This window comes from Astyanax mexicanus, chromosome 23 (genome assembly GCF_023375975.1).
Source record: "Astyanax mexicanus isolate ESR-SI-001 chromosome 23, AstMex3_surface, whole genome shotgun sequence".
NCBI classification, from domain to species: Eukaryota; Metazoa; Chordata; class Actinopteri; order Characiformes; family Acestrorhamphidae; genus Astyanax; species Astyanax mexicanus.
The window spans coordinates 6,489,788-6,516,892 of record NC_064430.1 but is presented as its reverse complement, the minus strand read 5'-3'; the positions used below and the strand labels follow the sequence as shown (position 1 = coordinate 6,516,892).

General features: G+C 37.1%; 1 protein-coding gene across 36 annotated transcripts in view; it reads right to left on the bottom strand.

The window, feature by feature from the left end:
• itga11a (integrin, alpha 11a) overlaps positions 1 to 27,105 on the bottom strand; it is a 126,625-nt gene that overhangs the window by 38,013 nt on the left and 61,507 nt on the right. For all 36 annotated transcript variants that reach the window (XR_007429027.1, XR_007429028.1, XR_007429031.1 and 33 more), the window contains exons 7-16: positions 26,235 to 26,383; positions 25,882 to 26,026; positions 21,605 to 21,770; positions 21,227 to 21,297; positions 15,111 to 15,255; positions 11,226 to 11,374; positions 8,076 to 8,219; positions 2,814 to 3,017; positions 1,802 to 1,932; positions 845 to 1,011 (exon numbers count right to left, since the gene is read on the bottom strand). Coding sequence is in view for 1 of the 36 variants with exons in the window: in XM_022667089.2 (XP_022522810.2) it covers positions 845 to 1,011; positions 1,802 to 1,932; positions 2,814 to 3,017; positions 8,076 to 8,219; positions 11,226 to 11,374; positions 15,111 to 15,255; positions 21,227 to 21,297; positions 21,605 to 21,770; positions 25,882 to 26,026; positions 26,235 to 26,383 (1,471 nt within the window). In the remaining 35 variants the exon portion in view is untranslated. The remainder of the gene's footprint in view (positions 1 to 844; positions 1,012 to 1,801; positions 1,933 to 2,813; positions 3,018 to 8,075; positions 8,220 to 11,225; positions 11,375 to 15,110; positions 15,256 to 21,226; positions 21,298 to 21,604; positions 21,771 to 25,881; positions 26,027 to 26,234; positions 26,384 to 27,105) is intronic.

Genomic DNA, 27,105 nt, shown 5'->3' with positions numbered 1-27,105 from the left:
TTAGCATTAGCATTAGCCGCTAACTGCAGTCCTAGTGAGATGTAAATGCAGCATGATAGTGCTAGACTAAGGAACCCTGAGTGTTCCAGTAACCCAGTGTGCTATCAGCTAACGTTTCTTCACACGTAGCTTGTTTTATCATGGCAAATATGCCGCTTACTGTCCAATCTACTCACCTCTGAGCGGTGAAAGAGTTAAGAGTGCTAATACTATTGCTGCAGCACCCAGCCTTAGTGCTGAAGAAACTTCACTGAAAACTTACAAAACATATAAACCGCTTTACTCATCCGAATAAATTGGTTAATTGGGCATGTAAATGTATCCCCATTTTACACAGTTAATCACCCAACCCACTCATTAGGACTCCCCCTATCACTAGTTATTCCCCAACACCAGGAGAGTGAAGACTAGAACATGCCTCCTTTGATACATGTAAAGTCAGACTCCGCCTCTTTTTGAACTGCTGCTGATGCAGTATTGCCAAGTAGCATCACAGCGCTAACGCTTGGAGGAAAGCGCAGCAACTCAGTTCTGACACATCAGCTCACAGACGCAGCCTTGTGCTGATCCACATCACCCTTTGGAGAGATGTGGTGAGAGAGCGCCATCTACCCACCCAGAGCCACTACCCACCACTCGGCACTTGAAAACTCACCCTTATAACGCTGTACTTTAGCAGAGTGGCTTTACTGCTCCTTAATACCTGATTCGTAGAATTCATACATATAACACTCACTTTAAATGCACCTTATAGTCCAAGAAATACAGTATCTCACTGATTGAGACAGTTGCAGCTACAGTAAAATGAGATAACGAGAGGAAAAAAAAAAATGAGAGGACTGACCTACTTCCTGTGGGGCTTTGCTGGTGGTCCTGGCAGTGACGTTGAGACACACGATAGCCGACATACACGTCACGTCCTTCCCTCCCCGACGACAGTCCTTATTGAATATGTTGACTTTGCTTGGTTCAAATCGGACATTAGCATGGATGCGGACCACGCTACGAGACCTGACACACAACAGACAACAGAAAACAGCAAAATCACACACACACACAGTGGATAATTAGTGTTTTTTGATGACAGATTAATAGCACTGTCAAGATACAGTACGTTCTATTGTTTTATATGATTCAGTAAGATCTGTGAATGATATGTGATTTTTACTGTGGTCTTTAATTAAAAAGTTTAATCCAGCTGCCAGCTCAATATAGGCCTTTTTAGGGTTCTGAATGATAATGTCTCTGGAAAAAATAGGAGACCATTTAAAAATGATAAGTTTATTTGATTTTACCAAATTAAAGACCTCTGGAATATAAGATGGATGATCACAAGCCATCAAACCAAACTGAACTGCTTGAATTTTTGCACCAGGAGTAAAGGCATAAAGTTATACAAAAGCAGTGTGTAAGACTAGTGGAGAGGAGGAGAACATGATGCCAAGATGCATAAAAACTGTGATTAAAAACCAGAGTTATTTTACTTAATATTGTTATTGTTATTTCAGCCATTTCTCATTTTCTGCTAATAAATGCTCTAAATGACAATATTTTTATTTGAAATGTGTGAGAAATGTTGTCTGTAGTTTATAGAATAAAACAACCATGTTAATTGTACTCAAACATAAACCTATAAATAGCAAAATCAGAGAAACTGATTCAGAAACTGAAGTGGTCTCTTAATGTTTTTTCCAAATATGTATCTCAGTTCTTATATAGTATATTCTTATGTCAGATACTTGCTCTATGCATTTACACCTTAAGTCTTAGATGATTAAATTCTATTGAACTATTTACCCACCAGAGGAGCACAGCAGCACCAAGCGAACCCACAGCGAGATCCACCAGGCCATCGCCATTCATGTCCATTTTACCATGAATGCTCCTGCCGAAATACTGCAAACCCGGGGCCAACTGCGTCGCACCAATCCTCTGAGAGGAAGAACAAGAAAGAGAGACACAAAATTAGCTTAATATTAGAATTACATGGTAATGATATGTTATAGTCTTACAAAATTAATCAAAATAAAATGGTTTGGATTCAGTTCCTGTGACTTGGAACCAGAATCAGGTTAAATTCCAGATTTTTTTTTTTTTTAATTAAACCTACTTATGGCAGAGGTCATGATAAATTTAGTTAATGTTCGCTAATGTTTTTGTCTGGATCCGTTTTTATTGGAAAAGTACTGTAAATGTTAGAAATTCCATTTTAATTAAATTTAAATCGCAGACTAGCTGGATAAATTTCCCTGTAATAGTTTCGTATCCGTGTGAATTTTATACATTTGGATTTCTATAATTACATGGTAGTTCTGTATCTGTTTATCTGTATTCTTTATTATTATCCTCCTTTTTCATCCTGTTCTTCAAGAGCGGCTATTATTAATATTATTATTATTTGGGGGTGTGCCGTTATTATTCTCAGCACTGCAGTGATTATTAGCACTAATTAACAAGGTGGTAGTGGTGGTGTATGAGGTGTTAGTGTGTGTTGTGCCGGTACAGTGAGTGGATCAGATACAGCAGCAGTGCTGCTGGAGTTTTTAAACACTAAGAATAGTCCAACAGTGTCCTATAGGCAGCATCTACAATGAGAAGCAGCTAGTTGGACGTGTTTAACACAGTGTTTAAAAACTCCAGCAGCACCGTTGCCATATCTGACACCTCATACACCACCACCATGCTAATCAGTGCTAATAATCACTGCAGTGCTGAGAATGATATGATATAACATTTGCAGACAAACTGGAAGTAAAGATTATAAAATGGGTAATGGATGTAGAAACATTAATTTAAAACATTAATTATATTACCTGTTTATACTTCCTCAGTATCCTTTTGTTCTGGCCGTGGTAGATATAAATGGCCCCCTTATGATCGTCCTCCAGCGGAGCTCCCACCACCAGATCATTAAAAGAGTCTCCGTTCAGGTCGGGCACCGGGGCCAGGGCAGAGCCGAACCTGGCATTCTGCCCTAGCTCAGTCAGCTCCAGTGCCCCCTCCAGGATAAAACGAGGCTGTGAACATACAGGCCAGGAAAGAGAATTACTTTAAACACCTTATATCAACTTATCTGTGCTCAGATGCATCTGAGTTAGACCATCACAGAGTAGAAATAAGTATTAAGGTCCAACAAATCAATATTCCAGACCTTTTAGACCAAAAGCTTAGGACTAAAGACCAAAGAGATCATCCAGACTGTTATCAGCATTTTAAAATGAATTGCATTAAAGCTCCACTAGGTAGGATTGAGATGTTGTGCTCGTGGGCTCCCCCTACAGTTGCAGAGTGTAATAAATGTTTCAGGCGGATTAGTTTCTCTTTCTCGTTTTCTGGCTTTCACAGACATATTCGGTCTCTTTCCAGCTTCTGCCAGAGTGTCTGTATGTTAGTTTGTAAAGAATGAACCAGTAGTCCTTGTAGAACTGTTAGAACTAAAGGTCGGAAAGCATTTCTCGCGAGCGTTGGTCGCGGTCGCCTCGGAAAACTTAGAGAGTCTGGTTTGAGCTCAGAGATGAGACACGAGAGCACCGCTAATCCTCCTATTACACCTCAATGCAGCGCTGCAGTGAGTTTCAAGCTGTACTTTACTTCTTTAAAAAGATCAAAAATCAAGGAAATCCTACCTAGTGAGGCTTTAAGTCTTTCAGTACTGTTCTGTGATGCAGCATTCATGCATAAAAAAGTGAAAAAAGCAATATTCAATGTTTATGACTGTGTTATGAAACTTGATAGGAGCCAATTTCATCTTAAAACAGGATAATCACCCCAAACACACTTACTAATTGTGTCGACAATAGAAAATAAGGAGTCAGCCGGAATTCTGACTGTAATGGAGAGGCAGCACAGTCTCCGGACCTGAACCCTATTGAGATTATGGGAGCAGCTTGACCATATTACAGAGGAAGACTGCATCAAGCCAATCCATGTTGTGGGAGTGAAATCACATCAGATTGCCATGATAAGTTGACGGCTAGAATCCCTAGAGTCAGATGTGGCCCTTTTAAATGAAGGCAAAATTCGAAGTACACAGTCATCATTTTTATTAAAAATCAATATTTCTTACTATAATAATTTCTGCATGTCCTGTTTATTTGCTTTATTGCATGATCTAAAGTGTGTTTCTAAAGTGATCTACAAGTTTCTTTGTAGCCAGCCCAGGGGGGAATGACTACACACTGATGGTGAGTGTCAGAAACTGGGGGGCATGCAAATAGATGCATGCAAATAGATTGCCCCAAAAGCTAATGGAAAAGAAGCTGCCAATGGCAACAGACTAAAATCTTACTAATAACTTATTAACTTATTTAAGTTTATTCGCCTCTCTAAGATATCTGTTTAAATAATGTATAAGTGGTCCCGAATGTACATTTTACTCAAAATAGTTGAGTAATGTTTGGATATATCCAATTTTTATGAGTTCAGACAAATAGTGGGTAAACTGAGGGCGGCAGACATTCCAGAAATGACTTGAGGAACTACTTTTTCATTGGTATTTCTTCAAATAAAAATTCCTTTTGTTAGTTTAATGCAAAAATCTGTCTGAGAACTCAAATGGCACGCCATAGCATTTCTGTAGCTTGTGAAAAATAGCCTGAAAGTTGATGCCGCTCTGCGAAATTGCTCGGTATTGTACGCACACTTCTCCCAGTGGATATCTAAATACAGAAAATAATCTGTTAATAAACGCAGACTGATGGAGGACGAAGGTCAAACGCATAAAGCGCGTCTGTATTAGCACTTAAGCGTGGTTGGCCGGGCCCAGCGTCTACAGTAAAGGTGAAGTCAGTACAGAGACATTCGCCATGCCTTTGAAAACAATTAGTCTCAAAAGGACGGAAAGTTTGAGGGAAAGGTGCAATTCCTCAGAGCAAAGACTCGACATGTCAGCCAAGTATTCGGGAGTGCAATTAGCTACACACATCCCTCCTCCTTCTCCTCCTCCTCCTCCTCCTCAGGAATACCATCCCTCGCTCCTTAATATACTGCCCTGAGACTGCAGGCTCATGAGATCACTTGTTTTTTTAAAGTCTTTCTACAGAGAAGAGAAGACGAAAAGATGGAAAGATAGGGGAGAGAAGGAGGAAGAGGGAGTATGGAGAGAAAGAGAGAGGGAAATGGGAGCTGATGAGAGAAAAATAGCCCCTGGGTTTTGAAATGAAAGCCGTGCTGCATGGACATACCAGCTTCTCTCACTTTTCTCTCTCTATGTTCTCTCTCTATTCCCCTGCAGGCCTTGCTGAAATTGTACTACATAAATACATCAGGATCTATAAGTTCATTACTTAAATTGGTTACTTTACCTACTTTTAAGGGATCATAACATGCAAAAATGTAGGACTGCATTTCTACAGGTTGGGTAAAAATAGTTATAAAAATAGTTAAAAATGATGAGTTTTTGATTTTACCAAATTGGAAACCTCTGGAATATAATCAAGAGGAAGATGGATGGTCACAAGCCATCAAACCACCAAACTGAACTGCTTGAATGTTTGCACCAGGAGTGCAGGCATAAAGTTATCCAAAAGCAGTGTGTAAGACTGGTGGAGGAGAACATGATGTCAAGATGCATAAAACTGTGATTAAAAACCAGGGTTATTCCCATATAATTTTGATTTCTAACCTTTAAAAAACTTTATGAATATTAACTTTTTGTTTTCTTTGCATTATTTGACGTCTGAAAGCTCTGCATCTTTTTTTGTTATTTCAGCCATTTTTTATTTTCTGCAAATAAATGCTCTAAGAAAATATTGTATTTGGAATTTGTGAGAAATGTTGTCTGTAGTTTATAGAATAAAACAACAGTGTTAAATTTACTTAAACATAAACCTATAAATAGCAGAATCAGAGAAACTGATTCAGAAACTGAAGTGGCCTCTTAATGTTTTTTTCAGGGCTGTACATCCATTCCTGCATTTCAGACTTGCAACACATTCCAAAAAATGTTGGCAAGTGGGAAATTGATGGTCTTAGATGTACAGTTTGTTAACCAATGTGAAGGAAAATTAAAATGGAAATGTTTAAAAACAATGTTCCTCAAAGAAAGATTGGAAGGGATTTGCATATTTCTCATTCTACAGCCCAAAATATCATTAAACCATTAATTGTAAACATGAATCGATTAAGTTTGCTTTATCCACACATAGTCCCAAGCTTCCAAAAATCCTAAATAATTCATATATACAGTATTTCATATATATATATAATTCAATCTTAGGTAAAAATAACTGTTTTCATTATACCATTATATATATATATATATATATATATATATATATATATATATATATATATATATATATATATATATATATATATATATGTATACTCAACAACAGCTTAAAACATGTAAGTTTATGTTCTTATAAGTATATTTTCTTATATTAATGATTAAAACTGTTAACATTCTTAAAAAATATGACTGGGTGATGCTAAAAAAAAATCCCACATGCGATAAGAAGACAGAGGTTTTACAGAATTAAATGAGAATGGGCTTATTTAACACATTAATTCCTGGTATATTCATGCACTGAATAAAGCCTTCATTCCATTCATCTTCGTTCATTCATACAGGCATTAGTTAATGGTGACTAATTTAACCTTACAGTTATTAATACATAACTCATGTATTTGTTCCTGTATAATTCCTCATGACCTTACTGTTCTTTTGACAAAGACAGTAAATAGGAGCTATCTCTGCTTATAATCGTCTCCTGCTTCCTGCTGGCTTCTCCTCCCTCTCTGTCTTGATCTGGTCAGAACGACTGGTGGGAAAGAAGCAGGCCAGCCTGTGGTCGCTTTCATATCCACCACTATTCTCACAGTTACTGTCCGGCCGTTTCCAGCTATTAGCGCAGCTCTGAGTCTCCTCAAGCTGCAGGTAATTATCCGTGAATGCCTAAATGTTTTCCCACTGAGTTCAGTGTGCACTTGCAGTTTAATGGAGACGTGGTACGGCTCTGGCATGAGCCGTAAGAGAGCAGGTGTCAAACGTCTGCCCGTGCTCTCTCTCTCTCTCAGTGGGAGGATATTAAAAAAAGATCTGGTGGAGGGGAATTTTAGGACTGTTGTGCAGCAGGTTTGGTGCTAACTGAGGACACGAGTGTGTTAGTGTAGCTAGAATTTCATTTTAGTGTAATGTGTCTTACATTACATTACATACCTGAAGACATCACTAGCTAAATAGCCTATAGCTCCCAGAACCCAGAGATCCTACTCCTTCTGCAAGGTCCATGGGTCCTATTGGAAACACTATACAAGGTGTGTTGCGATGCTTGTTGCTATCTTACACCCCGTCAACAGTCTATTTTCATGCTTTGCACCCACGCTGTTAAAATAGCATCAGAAGTGGTCTGGAAGTGAAGTGTGTTTACGTTAAATTTCTGGGGTGTTACTATATTTTATTATATTTTGGAGCTGGAAAAGATAGGTGCTCCACTGACTGATTAAAACCCTGACAACAGTCAATCCCCATTCGTTAAACACACACACACACACACACGGATGCACTGTAGAGCACAAACATGACTTTTAACTCAACAATAAACAGAATAAAGAATAAAATAACATTACTGTTCCCTTAAATGAGCTGCTACTGTATCTTAACAGCATGAACATGCAGGTCAGTATCCTCTGCTGAGACACGCAAAGCACCGTGATGTTAAGATACGAACGCGCCAGAGCTCACCTGACTCTTAAAAGGAATAGCAACTGGCACACTGATTGGTCTATTTCAGGTTATACCCAAAACACACCCATGAATAATTAAAAGAAAGAAAATAATTTAATGTAAGTACTGTTTATATGTTCTATGTTCTAGATGCGTTTTAAAATAGTCAGCGTCCCACCGCGCTCCGCAAATTTATTTGGGGCTTTGATTTAGCGCCCCCTCTAGTGGAACGCCCCTAAGGGGCCTTTTATGGGGTTAATCTACCAGTCATAAACCAGTTTGCTTAATTCAGCACATGGTTCCCTGGTTCCAGTGTTCCTTACACTACAATGCAGGATATTTTAAAACCTGCTTGCCTGTGTAACTCTATAATTAGAAGTGTTGTTAAGCTTAGTTGTGTGTTTACCTGTTCAGTGACTCTGTAGATATAGACCTTTCCCTTCTCCCAGCCTCCACTGAAGAACATTGGAGCAGCCACCAGCAGATTATCTGTGACTCCATCTCCATCAGTGTCTAATGGAGCAATCTCACTGCCATAGTACGATCCAATCTGTACAGAACCAGACACAGGGTCAATGCAGGAATGTGGCAATCCACAGGAATGCACCCAATACAAACCACAACCTGTATTTATATACATATATATATATATACATATGCACACATTCATGCAGTCATAATAATGCAGAACTGCAATGCTGCAATTGCAAAGGGATACATGGATATAAAGTATACACACAGTATATACAGGGGTTGGACAATGAAACTGAAACACCTGGTTTTAGACCACAATAATTTATTGTGGTGACGGACAGTTCTGGTGGAAACAGGAGAGTTGAGGTGCACATTCAATTCTGCGTGATTTGATCAGCCGTGGTTTTATGTTTTTTGGATACAATCCGGGTTAGCACCCGAACATCCCTTTCAAACAGCTTCCTCTTACAGCGTCCACAGTTAATCCTGTTGGATGTGGTTGGTTCTTCTTGGTGGTTTGCTGACATTACCCTGGATACCGTGGCTCTTGATGCATCACAAAGACTTGCTGTCTTGGTCACAGATGCTCCAGCAAGACGTGCACCAACAATTTGTCCTCTTTTGAACTCTGGTATGTCACCCATAATGTTGTGTGCATTGTAATATTTTGAGCAGAACTGTGCTCTTACCCTGCTAATTGAACCTTCACACTCTGCTCTTACTGGTGCAATGTGCAATTAATGAAGATTGGCCACCAGGCTGCTCCAATTTAGCCATGAAACCTCCCATACTAAAATGACAGGTGTTTCAGTTTCATTGTCCAACCCCTGTACACTGTAAAACCCGATAAGTTGACTAAACTCAAAACTTTTGTTGTAACCGATTACCTAATAAATTTTAAGTTCATGTAATATAATTTTAAAGTACAATGAACTTAACAAATACATATACATATATATTTAAAATTCATATTTTCCTGAACTTGTATTTAGTCTTCTTTCCGGTTTCATTCAACATTTTTTAAAATACTCTTAGAAAAGTAGATGAAAGAAAATAGTAACGAATTAAAAGAACTGAGAGCACAGTGAGAACACAGAGTCACTGCAGCTCAGTAAATGATGCTTGTTCTACAGCTACAACACAGAGACCAAGCATTTAATCGTAATATATGATCTACAAGTTTACCTAAGGTAGCCCAGGGGGAATCACTACACACTGATGGTGAGTGCTACAAACTGGGGGACACACCCAGTATGCAAATCGATTGTGACAGAAGCCAATGGAAAAGAAGCTGTTAATGGCAACAGACTAAACTCAGTTATTATAAGTTGATTCAACTCAGAGATCTCAGTTTGAATGTGTATGTGCCCAAGAATGTTCAACTAACTCAAAATAGTTGAGTATTGTTTAGAAATATCCAATTTTATGTAAAACAGACTTAATTTGTTTGAGTTCAAACAACTTCTGGGTTTACAGTGTAGATAATAAACAAATGAAACCACCTGGCTTATGGCAAGCAGGGATGAAATAAAAAAATCACATGACAAAAGAAACATTGACATAAGTGATTTTAGTATGTGTGCATGCATTCAGTGTGTATCTGTTTTTGGACATTTTGTGTTTTGAATTATTCAGTGTGATTGGAAGCACATGTACTCTGTGGGTGTGTATTTAAGTGTGTATGTGTGTGTGTGTGTGTGTGTGTGTGTGTAAAGTCTAGACTGCTACATATTGTGTCTTTTAGAGCGAAATGGAAAAGGATGAGAGAGAATGATATTACACAGAGTGGTCTGACACAGCCCAAGTGTCACCAGAGGGCTTTAAAAAGTGTAAACACTGCTCACAGTTAAAAAGCGCTTCCTCTCGCTCAGCCTTTCAGTGGTTCTGCGGCCTAGCAAACCCATAGCGAAGAGCTAAAGCTCTCTAAAACTGCTCTGGGGAATAGAGCATTGTTCGACTACAGCATGTTTCAGTGTAAAGTTACAATAATTTACTGTAACTATCTGTGATTTCACTGCTATATTTCTAAATGCATATTTCCACCCTGCACCCATAGAATTTTAATGTACAGATCACTCTGTATTGTATATGGGTTGTTGATGTGACATTCATACCTAATTCTACATGTTATCAGTATGTAACTGACTGAATTCAGATCTATTAGAGCTGTAGTAAATAATGCACTGAGAAATGTTCCATATACTAAATTGGATAATGGAAATAATTATGGCAACACTTTTTATTAATCCTGTATTTATAATGCCTTATGAATGTGTATATGTATTGACATATACTGTAGCACCAATCAAATGTTAGGACACACTTTCTTATTCCATTCAGTTTTTTATACATTGTAAATTAATACTCAAGTAATTTAGACTATTAAGGAACACATAAGGAATCATTAGTAACTTAAAAGTGTTAAACAAACCAACATACTGAAGCATTTAGATGCTGTTAACTTGTAGTTTCTGAGGCTGGTAACTAACTTAACTGATGAACATATCCTGATGTCCAACAGAGGAAACTCTTGCTCTTTCTTTCCTGGGGCGATCCTGATGAGTGCCAGTTTCATCATAAAGTTTTTGATGGTTCGTTTCTTAAAGTATTGTTTTTTCCTGACTTAGTTGAGTAGTTGTTGCTTTCTTATAATCTGGATTAGAACATTACTCAAATATTCACTATTCACTGTATACCTGTAACTCTACCTCTTCACAACTTTACAACTGATGCTCTCAAACACTTTATTAAGAGGCAAGAAATTCAAGTAATTAACTCTTGATGAGTTCAGCACAGCTGTTAACTGAAAGCCTGAATTCCAGGTGACTCTTCCTCATAAAGATGACTGATGAAATGCAGCCAAGATGTGCAAAACTCTAATCTAAACACGTGAAGCTACTTTGAGAAATCTAAAATATACAACTTTTTTCTTTACAAAATAACTCAGAGTCTGTTTGGATGATTTTAGTATTAATTATTTTTAAATAATGAAAAAAAAAACATTAAATTTAAGGTGTGTCCAAACATTTAACTGGTACTTTGGCACTTTTAATATTGGTGCTGTGTTATGATGGTGTGTTACCTGCTGTCCTTTCAGTGAGTGAAGTATGTTGAGCTCTCCAGTGTTCTGCAGGGTGAAGATGATGACTTTGCCAGTATGGTTAAACCGAGGAGCTCCAGCTACATACAGTTGGCCACTCCGTGCTGACACCACCGACGTCACTGTGTAACCTAAAACCAAAAATAATGGTCATTGTCAAATTCTTTGAAGCCTTGGTGTTGAAGCCTTGATGCCTTGTCGAGTAGCATCACAACGCTAAGGCTCGGAGGAAAGCGCAGCGACTCGGTTCTGATACATCAGCTCACAGATGCAGCCTTGTGCTGATCGACATCACCATAGGAGTGATGAGGGGAATGAGGGGAAAGAGCACCATCTTATCACATGTGAAGTCAGAAATACCATTCCTTTTTGAATTGCCAGTAATGCAGCATCACTAGGTAACCAACACACTCGAAGGAAAGCGCCGAATTCCCAGCTCAGATATATCCGCTAACAGGAGCCTGTGTCTATCAGCATCATAATGGGAGCCATCTACCCACCCAGAGAGAGAGTATGGCCAATTGTGCTCATTCATGGCAAAGCAGCATGACCTGGGATTCGTTCTCATGACCCTCAAGGAAAGCTAGGTTCTTAATCCTAATTCAAAAACTATTGAAATACTTGACGTTGGGAGAAAACTAGCCATAAAAGTGAAAAACTTAAAAAGTGTTGGCTTACCTAATGGTACATTATACTCACACTATGGCTGTCTATCTCAAATTGTGTTTAAAAAAAAAACATTCTGCATCACCAGCCCAATTTGTACTGTAAATTCATACATTTTTACACAGAACAACAGCAGCCAATTATTAAAGCTACAGTAACAGAAATAGATTGGGTTGATAATAATGTATTTTGATGATTTGAAATGCAAAAACAAGAAAGGTTCTGAACTCTCACAATTTTAAAGTGAATTCACCATTTTTTTATTGGGTTAAATTCATGTTTATCCCATAACAAATTTCTTCTTATGTCAGTTTGTGATTTACTATGCCTGTTTTTGGTTTAACAATAATATAATAACAAATATGTGTGAACACCACAACCAGTGTCTTTTTTTAAAGCTCTATACAGTGCATTACAAACCAAAGGGCCACTAAAGAGGGCACTTCAGGCCATAGAGTCACTACAGAAGGGGCAGTTGACCCCTCTGCCCTCCCTTAAGTCTGCCAGTGCGGTCACTAGACACTTTTGGTACAGTAGATATTGCCTGGTTTGAGTACACCCTAAGAACTTACCAATAATTAAGCAATAATTCCATATAAAATCCCAATCCCTTAGCAACAACTCATATAATCATACATATAAGCATGTAGCTTATATTACAGTATAAATCAATATTCAATTATTCCCAATAATCCTATTTCCTCTTGGCAGCTACACTCTGAGTTTATAATGTAATCATTATAAGAGAGTCATGTGTAGAAGTGCAGAATGGATCTATGAATCAAATGAACGGATCCAAACTCCACATTTAAGGCTTGTTGTTACTTTATAAAAGCGATGCTAACAGCTGAGCCTGAAGCCGCAGTGCCTGTTTAAAGCAGCCCCAAGTCCCTGCAGTGCTCAGTGCTAATGTGGCTGAGATACAGCTGCAATTAGAGCTCTGTAATCATTCGCCCATAAGACTCAACCTGGCAGGAGGACCTAAATATACGGGAACGAGGGAACGATGGGGCCTGTTTTACACTACAGCTAATGAGTGGGTACACTGGCACTGTGCTGGACTGCTAAATGGAGAGGGTGAGCAAGCAAGAGAGAGAGAGAGAGAGAGAGAGAGAGAGAAAGAGAGAGAGAGAGAGAGAGAAAGGTAGAAAATTAAGTTTAAAAGCAGAAATTGAGGGAGTTTGTTGAGAGAGCTATAGCAGTGGTGGGCACTAAACCACTGAGCCTTCATATGACTTTTATATGCAGAGCCAGAGAGAATGGCAGAAAAGGGGCTTGGAATAAAAACATAAAGAAATGAAAAAAATGATCAAGTGAGCACTTCAGTTTCTGAATCAGTTTCTCTGATTTTGCTATTTATAGGTTTATGTTTGAGTAAAATGAACATTGTTGTTTTATTCTATAAACTACAGACAACATTTCTCCCAAATCCCAAATAAAAATATTGTAATTTAGAGCATTTATTTACAGAAAATGAGAAATGAAATGAGGCTGAAATAGCAAAAAAAAAGATGCAGAGCTTTCAGACCTCAAATAATGCAAAGAAAACAGTTCAGAAATCAATACCCTTGTTTTTAATCACAGTTTTCATGCATCTTGGAATCATGTTCTCCTCCACCAGTCTTACACACTGATTTTGGATAACTCTATGCCTTTACTGCTGGTGCAAAAAATTCAAGCAGTTCAGTTTGGTTTGATGGTTTCATGGCTTGTGATCATCCATCTTCCTCTTGATTATATTGCAGATGTTTTCAATTTGGTAAAATCAAAGAAACTCATCATTTTTAAGTGGTCTCTAATTTTTTCCAGAGCTGTATAATAGTGCACATTCATAACAACTTCAGAAAGTATGAAGAGTCTACCAGAGCTCAACATCCACCATGCAGAATTGGGCCCAATGTAGTTTATACTTGGCAACGTGGCACAGACTGATTCCTATATTATATACTCAACAGCCGGGGGGGTTTGCACAAGCAGTGCAGACCAATTGCCATATTGGCAATTGCAATTGGGAACGGGCAAATGGGAAAAATCTTTATATGATCTAAATGATTTTTGCTATCTTTGATGTAGTAGCCATTCTTCTAGCGGACTGTAAAAAGGGCAAATGTAGTGATGCACCATCAGGTAATCCTTTTGTAACCTTCTGTCTATTATCTCTCCATATCGGTTATGGGCCTACATTGTGTGTGTCGTTTTTTTTAATAATTCATAGTTAAATAAAGCTCCACTGTAGGGCTCAGAGTGTTTTTAGCTTTCTTTGGTAGCTTCAGAGGGGTATCCGGTTAGTGTTCTGATACTCACTGTACTAAGCTAAGTGATGTACTCTTGAGAGGCTTATCCGGTTACTCTTCTGAAGCTCAATGTACTGAGCTAAGTGATGGACTCTTGAGAGGCTTATCCGGTTACTCTTCTGAAGCTCAATGTACTGAGCTAAGTGATGGACTCTTGAGAGGGTTATCCGATTAGTCTTCTAAAGCTCACTGTACTGAGCCAAGTAATGGACTCTCGAGAGGGAAATCTGGTTAGTGTTCTGTTAGTGTTACTGGGCTTGCGTGATGCATTCATGAGAGGGATATCCGGTTAGTGTTTTTTTTTTTGTTGGTTTTACTTTTATGAGGCATCAGTTGCCTACTAACGAACTAAAGCATTGTTTTGTGACATCAAGCAGTGCTAAAGAAAATTGCAAAACATGGATCATATCGTTGCTGTCCATTGAAATACATGTATCTTCAAAACAGAAACTTTACAAGAGAGAGCAACAATATTTTTAAACTTTTATTGGCAGTCAATGTAAAAAGAGATTATTTCAGGTCATTTTGGAGATTTTATATTGGTTCATTCATCAATTAAATTTGGCACAGTGTAAGAGAAAGTTTGTTTCTTCAAATTATGTAGTAAACTAAAAATAGACAAAATAGAAATAGTTACTTGTTACTATCTTGTCACTAGAGATACTTGTTTCTCATTGGACAGCAACGATATGATCTGACCAGCTTCCAGGATTTTCTAAATTAGCCACTATTTGCTTATTTGGACTGAAATTAGATTGATACCAATGTGTAGCCAAACAATTTTTCAATCCCAAGTCAAGATCCATTTAAAATATCCTCTATTGTCTCTGTGCATCATGTTTGAGTCTCCAGCTCCAGCATTGGAGGAGCAGAGGAGATCAAAGTTTCCCATAGTTACTCCACTTACCCAAATAGGCTCCATGGTTCTTCAGCTCCTCAGGGAACTCCTGGGCATAGGAGGACTTGGCGGGAACCACTTTACCATGCCGTGTCTCCTTCAGCACGGCTCCGTTCCAATCATACGCCCCCACAGCTCCCACCAGAATCCCATCCTGCACAGAACACCAGAACACCAGCATCTGTTCAATGCACTCATCGTGCACTTGAGTTATTAGCTACGACTTCATTAAACTATTTTTTTATGAGTTATGAGATCATCTGACTGGTATTAATTACGGTAATTCATGTCTATGAAAAATAACAATTGTTGAAGTTGCAGAGCTTTCAGATCTCAAATAATGCAAAGAAAACAAGTTCATATTCATAAAGCTTTAAGAGCTCAGAAATCAATATTTGGTGGAATAACCCTGGTTTTTAATCACAGTTTTCATGCATCTTGGCATCATGTTCTCCTCCACCAGTCTTACACACTGCTTTTGGATAACTTTATGCCTTTACACTCCTGGTGCAAAAATTCAAGCAGTTCAGTTTGGTGGTTTGATGGCTTGTGATCATCCATCTTCCTCTTGATTATATTACAGAGGTTTTCAATTTGGTAAAATCAAAGACATCCGGTTAGTGTTCTGATACTCAATGTACTGAAAAAAGTGATGAACTCTCAGGATGGATATCCGGTTAGTGGTGTTAAAAGTCTGTACTTGTTTCTTATGCTAGCTTTACACATACACACTTGCTTTTATGAGGTTCTGCAATTTGGAGTGAGACGACGCTTTTGAAAAGAACTTGCATTGTTTTGTGACATCAAGCAGTGCTACAGAAAATTGCAAAATGTGGATCATATCGTTGTCGCTGTCCAATGAAATACATGCATCAATACAATGCACCGACCATTACATCAACGTTCTTCACCATGTGCTTCTGCACCTATCAAAGCACTCATCAAAGCACTCATCTTGCATTTGAGTTTTATTAAGCTATTTTTTAATGAGTTATGAGATCATCTGACTGGTATTAATTACGGTAATTAACGTCTATGAAGAATAATTGTTGATGAGGGCTAAATTAGAGATATTAATCATTCATTAGTGATTAATTTGCGGACTGATTGAGTTGAAATGTCGGTTTCGCAATAGCACATTTTTATAATTACGCTGCAAGAACAACTGCATGAGTCACTGTATCTGAAGCTATGCTAAACCACTGGATCGGAAGCCATGCTTGATAAAGCCTTGAGAAAGCATCGAGAAAGCCTTAGAAAGAGTGGAAAATCAGTCTTGCTCGACATTCCCAAACATATTTCATATTTCACAAGTTTTTTTTTTCTTGTGCCACTCTGAAGCTTGATCAGGTTTGCGTAAAAAATGAAAAAAAAAGAAAATCTGAAATAGCTTTTTCCAGGGGTTTGTGGATAAAGCAAACACCACAGATGCCTTGTAACCTAATGGAACTGCTTCTAAATCAATATTACAGTGATTCACTGACGCTACCACTTCATGCAGCACATATTTCCTGGTTAGACCGTGTGTGTATGTGTTGAGGACTACTGCCATGGATACAGTGCAAACCTAAAACAGCCCAGATTGTTAATTTTCTTCATTTCTCTGAGAAGAAAAACTGGAACTCTATATAATGACTGGGCCCAGAGCAGACGCCGCAGTCTGGATGAACTGTGCAGCTCATACTGAGATCTATTTAAACACCAGTGTCCGCTTTGATGGATACAAATAGGCCACAGACTCTTCCAGTTCAGACTGAGTCACTTCCACTGAGCAGTGATCAAAACATCATCACACTGGCTTCAATATAGAGTGTTAAGATCATTAACATTAACGCCACTTGTCTATTATTAAGTGGGACCTTGGTGTGCCACCACACACCTTTTTTATTTGAGGCATGGACTCTATACTTAAAGACCTCTGAAGGCGTCCTGTGGCATCTGGTGCTCAAATATATATATATATATATATATATATATATATATATACATATATATATATATATATATATATATATATATATACAGCTCTGGAAAAAAATAGGGGACCACTTAAAATGACGAATTTCTTTGATTTTACCAAATTGAAAACCTCTGGAATATAATCAAGAGGAAGATGGATGATCACAAGCATCAAACCAAGCTGAACTGCTTGAATTTTTGCACCAGGAGTAAAGGCATAAAGTTATCCAAAAGCAGTGCGTAAGACTGGTGGAGGAGAACATGATGCCAAGATGCATAAAAAAACTGTGATTAAAAACCTTTTTCTTTGCATTATTTGATTATTATGGAGAAATGTTTTCCGTAGTTTCTATAATAAAACAGCAATGTTTATTTGACTTGAACATATACCTATAAATAGCAAAATCAGAGAAACTGACTCAGAAACTGAAGTTGTCTTGTAATTTTTTTCCAGAGCTGTATATACAGTATATACATTTGCAATGTCCAAAATCCCTGTTCCTACTACGCTACAGGTGGTGGTAAATTACCAAGCTATGGTTAAAAAACCTTACTGAGGCTCAGTGATTATCTGTTCAGCAGAAAAATAGCCTAGCCAGCTCACCCGTTTCCTTGGCTACTGCACACTGGTTGTGTGCTGTTGTGTTCTGTACCTGGCAACCCCAGGTGTGGAAATGGGACTGAGGGAATGGAAGAGGGCAGATTTGGAGACCACAGTTCTAAAAGAAAATATTGTCTGAAGCTCTGCTAACAATAATATCTGATATCCTAAACATGTTTGAGTTATTACAAAAAATATAATCCTTAAAGGTCCTTTAATGGGGATGGTCTTTAATGGACTTTTGTGGTATTTTGGTAGATATTGACCTGATGTCTGATGTTTTGGAGATACTCTGACCCAGTAGTATATAAGTATACACTGAACAAGCATAACACTATGGCAACCTCCTTATTTCTAATACATTTTTTTATATCTACTATACATTATGTTTAGCCTCGTTTATCATATAGGGAGCTTTACTTGTAGTTAGTTCTATACTAATTACAGACTGTATTTCTGTATCAGTTTCTCTGCATATTCTGCATATTTTACTATTATCACTGTATATTGAGAATGTAACAGTCTGTAATTATTATACTTTATTAGCTACAAAGAGCCTATATGATTATATTTAACAACTAAAATGTGCTTTATTTAGACTTATATTTCTTCATTCATAAAAATTCTTACATTTAAAAGTTGAAAAATAAGGATTTTCCCAAAAGGAAGAAATGAACAATACATGGTTATTAATTGGAAGGTCTCAAATGTCAAAGAGTGCCTTAAAAAAAGTCATTTTCTGCCTTAATTACCACTGATATACAGTACATATCTTCCAAATGCAACAAGTTGATTCCTTTAAGCTCCCTTTTTGTGCATAAAATCATGAGAAAACTGCAGAAACATCAGAAACATCAATCTGCACTCTCTCATCACACGACTAAACCTCACCCAGATCACCTTCCCTGACGATTACTAGAAGCCGAAGAAAATAAATAAGCAAAGTAAAAATGCGGCGGCTCGTGAACCACTAACACAGTGGAACATCTGAACATGTGTGTATTAAGCCTCCGTTTAGGCTGGCAGAGCCCGGCCTCGGTGAAACCCATCTGTGCGTTTCAGGGACAATTTTCTACTAAAGCTCTAATATTCTTTCCAATAACTTATCCCTCTTCTCAACACTCAGGTTGCTTCTCACTGAGCAAGTGCTATCCCAGGCATTCAGCAGTCTGACCGATGGGATTTCCAGTCATTCCAGTCCCCATCTGCAGTTTTCCTGACTATTTTCTCCATCCACAGAAAGCAAAAGATTGTATATTTATAATTCCCATGGAAGGGCCTCGTTTTTGTGTTGATTTACTGGAAAATAAGAGCAGTTGCAGAGTAAAAGTTTGTAAAGTTTTGCAACTTTCTGCACTTGTTTTTTTTTTTTATTAAATTTAATTTCAGATAAAGGTAAGTAACTTAGATTAGAAATGTTACATAGAGTAAATAAGGGAACTGAACTTCAATCAGTCTGTATACAATATTACCTAATTAAAATGACCTAATTTATACAATATTACTCAAATAATGTATGATACATAATATATTATAATTCCTGAAATTTAAATACTTTTTAGTTAAAACACACATATTACACTGTCTCAACACATGGATGGCATGTAACACATTCTGTTTAGTATACTAAAGTATAGTATAGTATAGTACAGTATAGTTTAGTATCCTAAAAAGAATGTGTTACATGCCATCCATGTGTTGAGACAGTGAGACTTGCTCTGTTTACAAAATAAATTTTTAGATTATGTAAATATTTGAATGTGTGTTTTAACTAAAATTACATATAGTAATATTGTACAAATTGAATAATTGTAACTAGGTAATATTGTATGCAGAAATTAAAAGTTACTAAAAGAAAGGATTGATTCAGCAAAAATAAATTAAGTAAAGTTTACTAAAAGAAAGAATTGACTGAAGTTGATGGAATTAAAGTTACTTAAAAAAGCAAATGCAGAAAGTTGCAAAACTTTTTTAAAGTAAATTTTACGCATCATTTTTTTCAGTGCAGGAAAAAGCATTTTTAAGCCGTATAATTGTTTACATATCTGTCTAAAACACAAGTTTTGCAACGATCTGAGGTGGATTACTGTTTTCCATACCAATTTCCGCCATCCTTCCATCCATGAATCTTGAGCTAATTATGATATGTGCATGACGTATATCCCTCCCATCTCTGTCCCTGCTATAATGTAGACAGGGATTTTTCCGATCCCCCGTCCAAAAAGATGTGAATAAAGGCCCCGCTTTCATGAATGCTGTGGTGAGTGCTGAAAAGGAAGTGCTCCTCTAGTGAGAGAGAGGAAAAGTATCTCTCTCTCTTGCATTTTTCTCCCAGGGCTGCAGCTGATATCAGCATGCGAGCTGTTGGCTCTCAGGTTGACACAGCTGGCTTGTCCTCCAGGCCAGCCTCGCAAAAACTCCACGCTCCCAACTGTACCTGCAGATCTGGACAACCATCTGCCTCAGTTCATCCAAAATCACTTCCAGACTGTACCTGAAGCTCTCGCGCGTTTCCAAGACTCGTTTCGCTCTGGAACGTGACTGATCCCCATCAGCATCCAGCAATTCCAGGCCTTCCACACTGTCTGCTGATGCAACTGCTCGCTACTCAAACGAGGCTCAACCTGCTTTTAAAATGATAAATATATAATCTTTTGCTTTTTTGTGCAGGGAAACATATTGGGGAGTGTTCCACTTGGTGAGAGATTGCTGAAAAGCTCTCAAATCTCTCAAAAGACACTTTTAAAGACATTTAAAGCCCAGTTTGACAGGTTTTGAGAAGGATGCAACTGCTCTCATTTTCCAATCGATCCCACTTCATAATAAGTGTCTCTAATAACTGTGTTGTTACATGTTAGACAGAATATAGATATATTTAGTCAGTTTTCCCCAAAAAAAATCAGAGTAATGATTTTTAAAAATCAAAAACTATAATAGCCCTACAACAACGCATACTTCACCAATAGTTACACTGTTATTACAATGAACACAACGAGTTCATTAGGACTCCTCCTTTCACTAGAAATGTCACAACACCAGGAGGATAAAGACTTGCACATGCCTCCTCCGATACATGTGAGACACTGCCTCTTTTCAAACTGCTGCTGATGCTATAGCATTGTCGAGTAGCGTCACAGCGCTAACACTCGGTGGAAAGTGCAGCGAATCGGTTCTGATACATCAGCTCACAGACGCAGCTTTGTGCTGATCGACATCACCCTAGAAGTGATGAGGGAAAAGAGCGCCATCTACTGTACCCACCCAGAGAGAGCAAGGCCAAGTGTGCTCAGGCCACACCTACCCAAATTACACTGTCTCAACACATGGATGGCATGTAATACATTATATTTAGTACACTTAAAAGAATGTATTACATGCCATCCATGTGTTGAGACAGTGAGGCTTGGTATGTTTACAAAATTAATCTTTTAGATTATGTAAATATTTGAATGTTTTAACTAAAAATATTTAAATTTCAGAAATATAATTAGATAGAATATATTTCCAACTGTATGTAATGAATGGCGGCAAACCAACCAGTAAACATCAACATCAACATGCTTACCTGAACTATATGTGTGGAAAAACCAGCCTGAGACATCTGGAGACCAAATGCTGTCCCGTTCTTACTGGTTCCTACAGACAGAGCCAGAGAGAATGCAGAGTGAGTTCCTAGTGAGCACAGAGGGAGGTAAAAGGGTCCTCGTCTGGCTTAGACCTCACCACACTGCTCTTCAGCTGGGTCTTAGAGCGTCTTAAGAAGAGTTACGACACTGAGCGTATTTCAAAGTGAGGAGAGAGTGCTTAAGACTCGCTCCAAGCAGATTTACAGCACAGCACAATGCTGAGATGCTGTAAATGTTTTATAGACTGAGGTTTTTCGCTGTAATACGGTCATGAGGCAATACAGGCCTTCATGGAAAACCCACATCTCCAAACCCACCTTCCAAACTGAAGATCCTCTCTCCCAGAGCATCCACAATGTCTTTTAACGCAGCTTCATCCGTCACGTTGAAGAAGTGCTTATCGTCCGGATCGCTGGCGATGTATTTGATCTCGTTGAGGAAAGCCTCTGGGTTGATTCCTCTACGGTTATAATATCCCAACACCTGCAGAAAGAGCAGCAGAATAGGTGTAAATATATAGAATATATTAACCCATTAAACCCTACAGGCATTTATATACTGATTCATCTATAGTAGAAAATATACTACAGAGTTATGATGTAGATAATGAATCTTCTCTAGCATTTTTTGAATAATTTATAGAAGACACTGAATCATTTATCTTTTCTAGCAGTTTTTGAATATAAGTAGATAAACCTACATTCAAAACATCTGTATAAGATGCTGCATTAATTATAGTGCTTACTGAATCATTTAAAGTAGATACTGAATCATTTATATAAGACAATGAATCATTCATCTTTCACAGCAGTTTTTGAATCAAATATAAGTAGATACAACCTCATTTGTAGTACATTCAAAATATTTGTATGAGATGCTGCATTAATTATAGTGCTTACTGAATCATTTAAAGTAGATACTGAATCATTTATAGAAAATACTGAATCATTTAAAAGAACCAGTGAGGCAATTATAGAATAGTCATTTTAATACTGAAAATTTTACGTAGATACTGGATCATTTATAGTAGACACTGAATCATTTAAAGCAGTCAATGAATCAGTTATAGAATAATAATTTAAACACTGAAAATTTCATGTAAATAGTGATTAATTTATAGAAGACACTGAATCATTTCTAGCTGACATTAAATCAATTATAAAAGAGTCATTTAAATACCAACAATTTATAGAAGACACTGAATCATTTATAGTAGACAATTATAGAATTATCATTTAAATACTAAATGTTTTGTAGATACTTTTGTAGATCCTTTATATTAAACACTGATTCATTTAAAGCAATCAATGAGTTAATTATAGAATAATCATTTAAATACTTAATATTTCATGTAGATACTGAATCATTTATAGTAGATACTGAATTATTTAAAGCAATCAATGAGTCAATTAAGGAATAATCATTTAAATACCTAACATTTTATGTAGATACTGAATCATTTAAAGCATTCAATAAGTAAATTATAGAATAGTAATTTAAATGCTCAAAATTGTATATAGATACTTAATTATTTATAGAAAATACTAAATAATTTAAATCATCCAATTAGTCAATTATAGAATAATCATTTAAATACCTAACATTTTATGTAGACACTGAATCATTTATAGTAGATACTGAATCATTTAAATAAATTAATGAGTCAATTAAATAATAATCATTTAAATACCTAACATTTTATGTAGACACTGAATCATTTATAGTAGATACTGAATCATTTAAATAAATTAATGAGTCAATTAAATAATAATCATTTAAATACCTAACATTTTATGTAGACACTGAATCATTTATAGTAGATACTGAATCATTTAAATAAATTAATGAGTCAATTAAATAATAATCATTTAAATACCTAACATTTTATGTAGACACTGAATCATTTATAGTAGATACTGAATCATTTAAATAAATTAATGAGTCAATTAAATAATAATCATTTAAATACCTAACATTTTATGTAGACACTGAATCATTTAAAGCAATCAATGGGTCCATTATAGAATAATCATTTAAATACTGAATCATTTATAGAAGACACTGAATCATTTATACTTGACACTTAATCAATTATAGAACAATCATTTAAATACCAAACATTTTAAGTAGATACTGAATCATTTATAGTTGACACTAAATCATTAATCACTAATCACTAAATCATAAATCAATTATAGAACTCTCATTTAAATACCGAACCTTTTAAGTAGATACTGAATCATGTATTGTGGACACTGAAACAATTATAGAATTATCATTTAAATACTGAATATTTTTGTAGAAACTTTAGTAGATCATTAAACACTGATTCATTTTAAGCAATCAACGATTCAATTATACAATCATTCACAATTTTTGTGAACGATACTGAATAATTATAATGATACTAAGTAATAATGCACAAAAATTGAGTATTAATAATGTAAAATATGTTTCTTAAACATTTATCAGACCTTCAGTTTTCAGCATTTTGGTCTCTCTGAATTAAAACAGATAGGAGGCTGGTCTTGCATGAATGGAGATAACTGCCAGGTCGAGTTATAAACATATCCGCTGAGTGAACAGACCTGCCTATAAGGACTTTTTTTGTGTACAATGCCAGACAAAACAGCATCCTGAACCTGCTTGCCATTAACTAGTCTGGAGCACACAGCTCCACTTCCATCCAACATGACTCACATCTCCTCCGGGCCAGAGCCGGTCCTGCACAGCTCCCTTTAAACGAGGCTTAGACATCTATTTCTCCAGCGGACGGGTCTGTGTCACAGATTCCGCTGGTGTCAGCAACTAAATGTGACCTCAAAAGGTTCCCTGCCCATGTTGCTTTTCCTCAAGTCTAATTGTCCACCTCATTATCCCAGCATGAGACCAAGCATTTCAGCATTTGATCAGTACCAGACCAGTGCTGGGCACACAGGCAACGTCTCTTAGGAACAGGTCATTTACACCTACGGCCTGAGCTCACAGAGAGAGGATATTAATGCAGGGGACGAGTGAAAGGATGGAGAAACAGAAAAAGAGAGAGAGAGAAAGAGAGAGACTGTGGCTTCTTAAGGGCAGGATGAGAATTAAAACAGCCTTAAAGGAGAACTTCGAGGTAAAATGGACTTTTGTTGTAGTAAAACATGATAAAAAGTACTTACCTTTGATGAATAGCACACCTCCGTTCCCCCACAGTGTTTGGAGATCCAGAAATTTTAACAGTTTGTCCAAACACCCTTCAGACACGGGGTGACATGTGGCATAATTTGCCCTGACATTTAAAACGAGGCATTAGTAACTTAAAAAGTGCACAAGAAGCTTATTAAAAACCTCTGTTTTCATCCTATAATGCTATCTTCATCTCCGATAAAATAACAGACATATATATATATACAGGGGTTGGACGATGAAACTGAAACACCTGTCATTTTAGTGTGGGAGGTTTCATGGCTAAATTGAAGCAGCCTGGTGTTCAAGCTTCATTAATTGCACATTGCACCAGTAAGAGCAGCGCGTGAAGGTTCAATTAGCAGGGTAAGAGCACAGTTCTGCTCAAAATATTGCAATACACACAACATTATGGGTGACACACCAGAGTTCAAAAGAGGACAAATTGTTGGTGCACGTCTTGCTGGAGCATCTGTGACCAAGACAGCAAGTCTTTGTGATGCATCAAGAGCCACGGTATCCAGGGTAATGTCAGCATACCACCAAGAAGGACCAACCACATCCAACAGGATTAACTGTGGACGCTGTAAGAGGAAGCTGTCTGAAAGAGATGTTTTTCGGGTGCTAACCCGGATTGTATCCAAAAAACACAAAACCACGGCTGATCAAATCACGCAGAATTCAATGTGCACCTCAACTCTCCTGTTTCCACCAGAACTGTCCCTTGCCACAATGAATTATTGTGGACTAAAAACAGGTGTTTCAGTTTCATTGTACAACCCCTGTATATGTCAATGTTATTTTCAGTTCAGTGATGGCGGCGCTCGGAGCTGAAATTAGCCTTATAGGATGTAAACAGTGTTTTTAATGAGCTTCTTGTGGACATTTTTTAAGATATTAATGCCTCGTTTTAAATGTCAGGGCTCTCCAGATTCTATCAAGGAGGCGTGGAGCTACTTTGAGCTGAATAACTGTGAAAAAAGTGGAAATTTATTGGTGCAAAGTGTGCCCTGTGTCACCCAGTCTGAAGGGTGTTTGGACAAACTGTTAAAATTTATGCATCCCGGAACTCTGTGGGAGAACAGAGGTGTGCTATTCATCAAAGGTAAGTACTTTTTATCATATTTTACTACAACAAAAGTCCATTTTACACCAGAGTTCTCCTTTAACTATTGGCCCTGGCAGCATCTATCTACCGCCAAACTGCACAGGCTTATTTGTATCTCACTCAGGCAGCTTTTTGTGGTTCAGTGAACCATTTTATATTACACTGACATTATAAAAGACCTATTCTGTACGTATTTGGATTGGACCAGCGCACAGACTTTTATACAGTGATTAACTGTACAAGTACAAGAACAAGAAGTACGCAAGCAGAAGCAAAGAAAAGAAAGACACAAAAAGCGGCACAGAGTGAACTTACAGCTATGGCGTATCGAATGATGCCGTCCTTCTCGCTGTCCTCGATGACCTGCTTTAGGTCCGGGCTGTCATGTGACTCTCCGTCTGTAATGACGATCATGACCTTCTTGGTGCCTTTTCTTCCACCCTGTTTAAAGGCCTGAGATCTGATGGAATAAATGAAGAATATGGAAGTTAAATAGTGTGAAGACTGTATGGCTGATGGGCAACGTCGGTAGGTAGTAGACTCTATGCACAATTCACTGTAGATTAAATAAGATGTATATATATATATATATATATATATATATATATATATGTATAACTATATATTTATATATTTAATATATTTATGTGTGTGTGTGTGTGTAGTACCGTGCCACATTGATGCCCAGTGCAGTGTTGGTCTCTTCCCCTCCCCTCTGTTCTATCTTTCTAGCAGCTTTCACCACATCCTCCACTGAGCGAAAATCATTCAGCTGGAACTCCGTCACCACCTTCTCCCCATACTGCACCACACCAACCTAAATATTAATACAATATATAAATCAGTGCTGTTATACAAAATATGTATTTTGGCATCAATAGGAAGTTGTTTTTTTATGTTAGGTTAAGGTTTCATGATTTATAAATATTTAAAATATATATATAAAAAAAGAATATAAGAAGTTATGTCACTGGTAAAGTTTATTGGCAGCAATACGTCATATTCCCAAAAGTAACCTAAATAACAAAAGTAATTTTGTACTAACACCCCACTTGACGGATACATTCACTTCTGTATTAAAGATTCCTAATGCAATATTTTCAAATGCTAATTAAATTTTGAGTCAAGGATGACATTTCTTGAGATCTAGGATTTGCACCAATTTATAAAGAAAAACAAATGGAATGCAGTGGCAAAGACCATCAAATATTATGATGAAACTGGCACTCATCAGGACCACCACAGGAAAGTACAGGATAAGTTCATCAGAGTTACCAGCCTCAGAAAAAAAAGTTAACAGCTCCCCAGATAAGAGCACCTAAATGTTTTTTTTTTTCCAGAGTATTCTGGTTTGTTTAACACTTTTAAGTTACTACATGATTCCTTATGTGTTCCTTCATAATCTGGATGACTTTACTATTTATTTATAATGTAGGGAAAATATATAAAAAAATTAAAACATATAAATAATTCAGATCATACAGATATTTCTAAAATTATCATCAAAACTAACACACAGTTTTTACAGAATGACTCTGC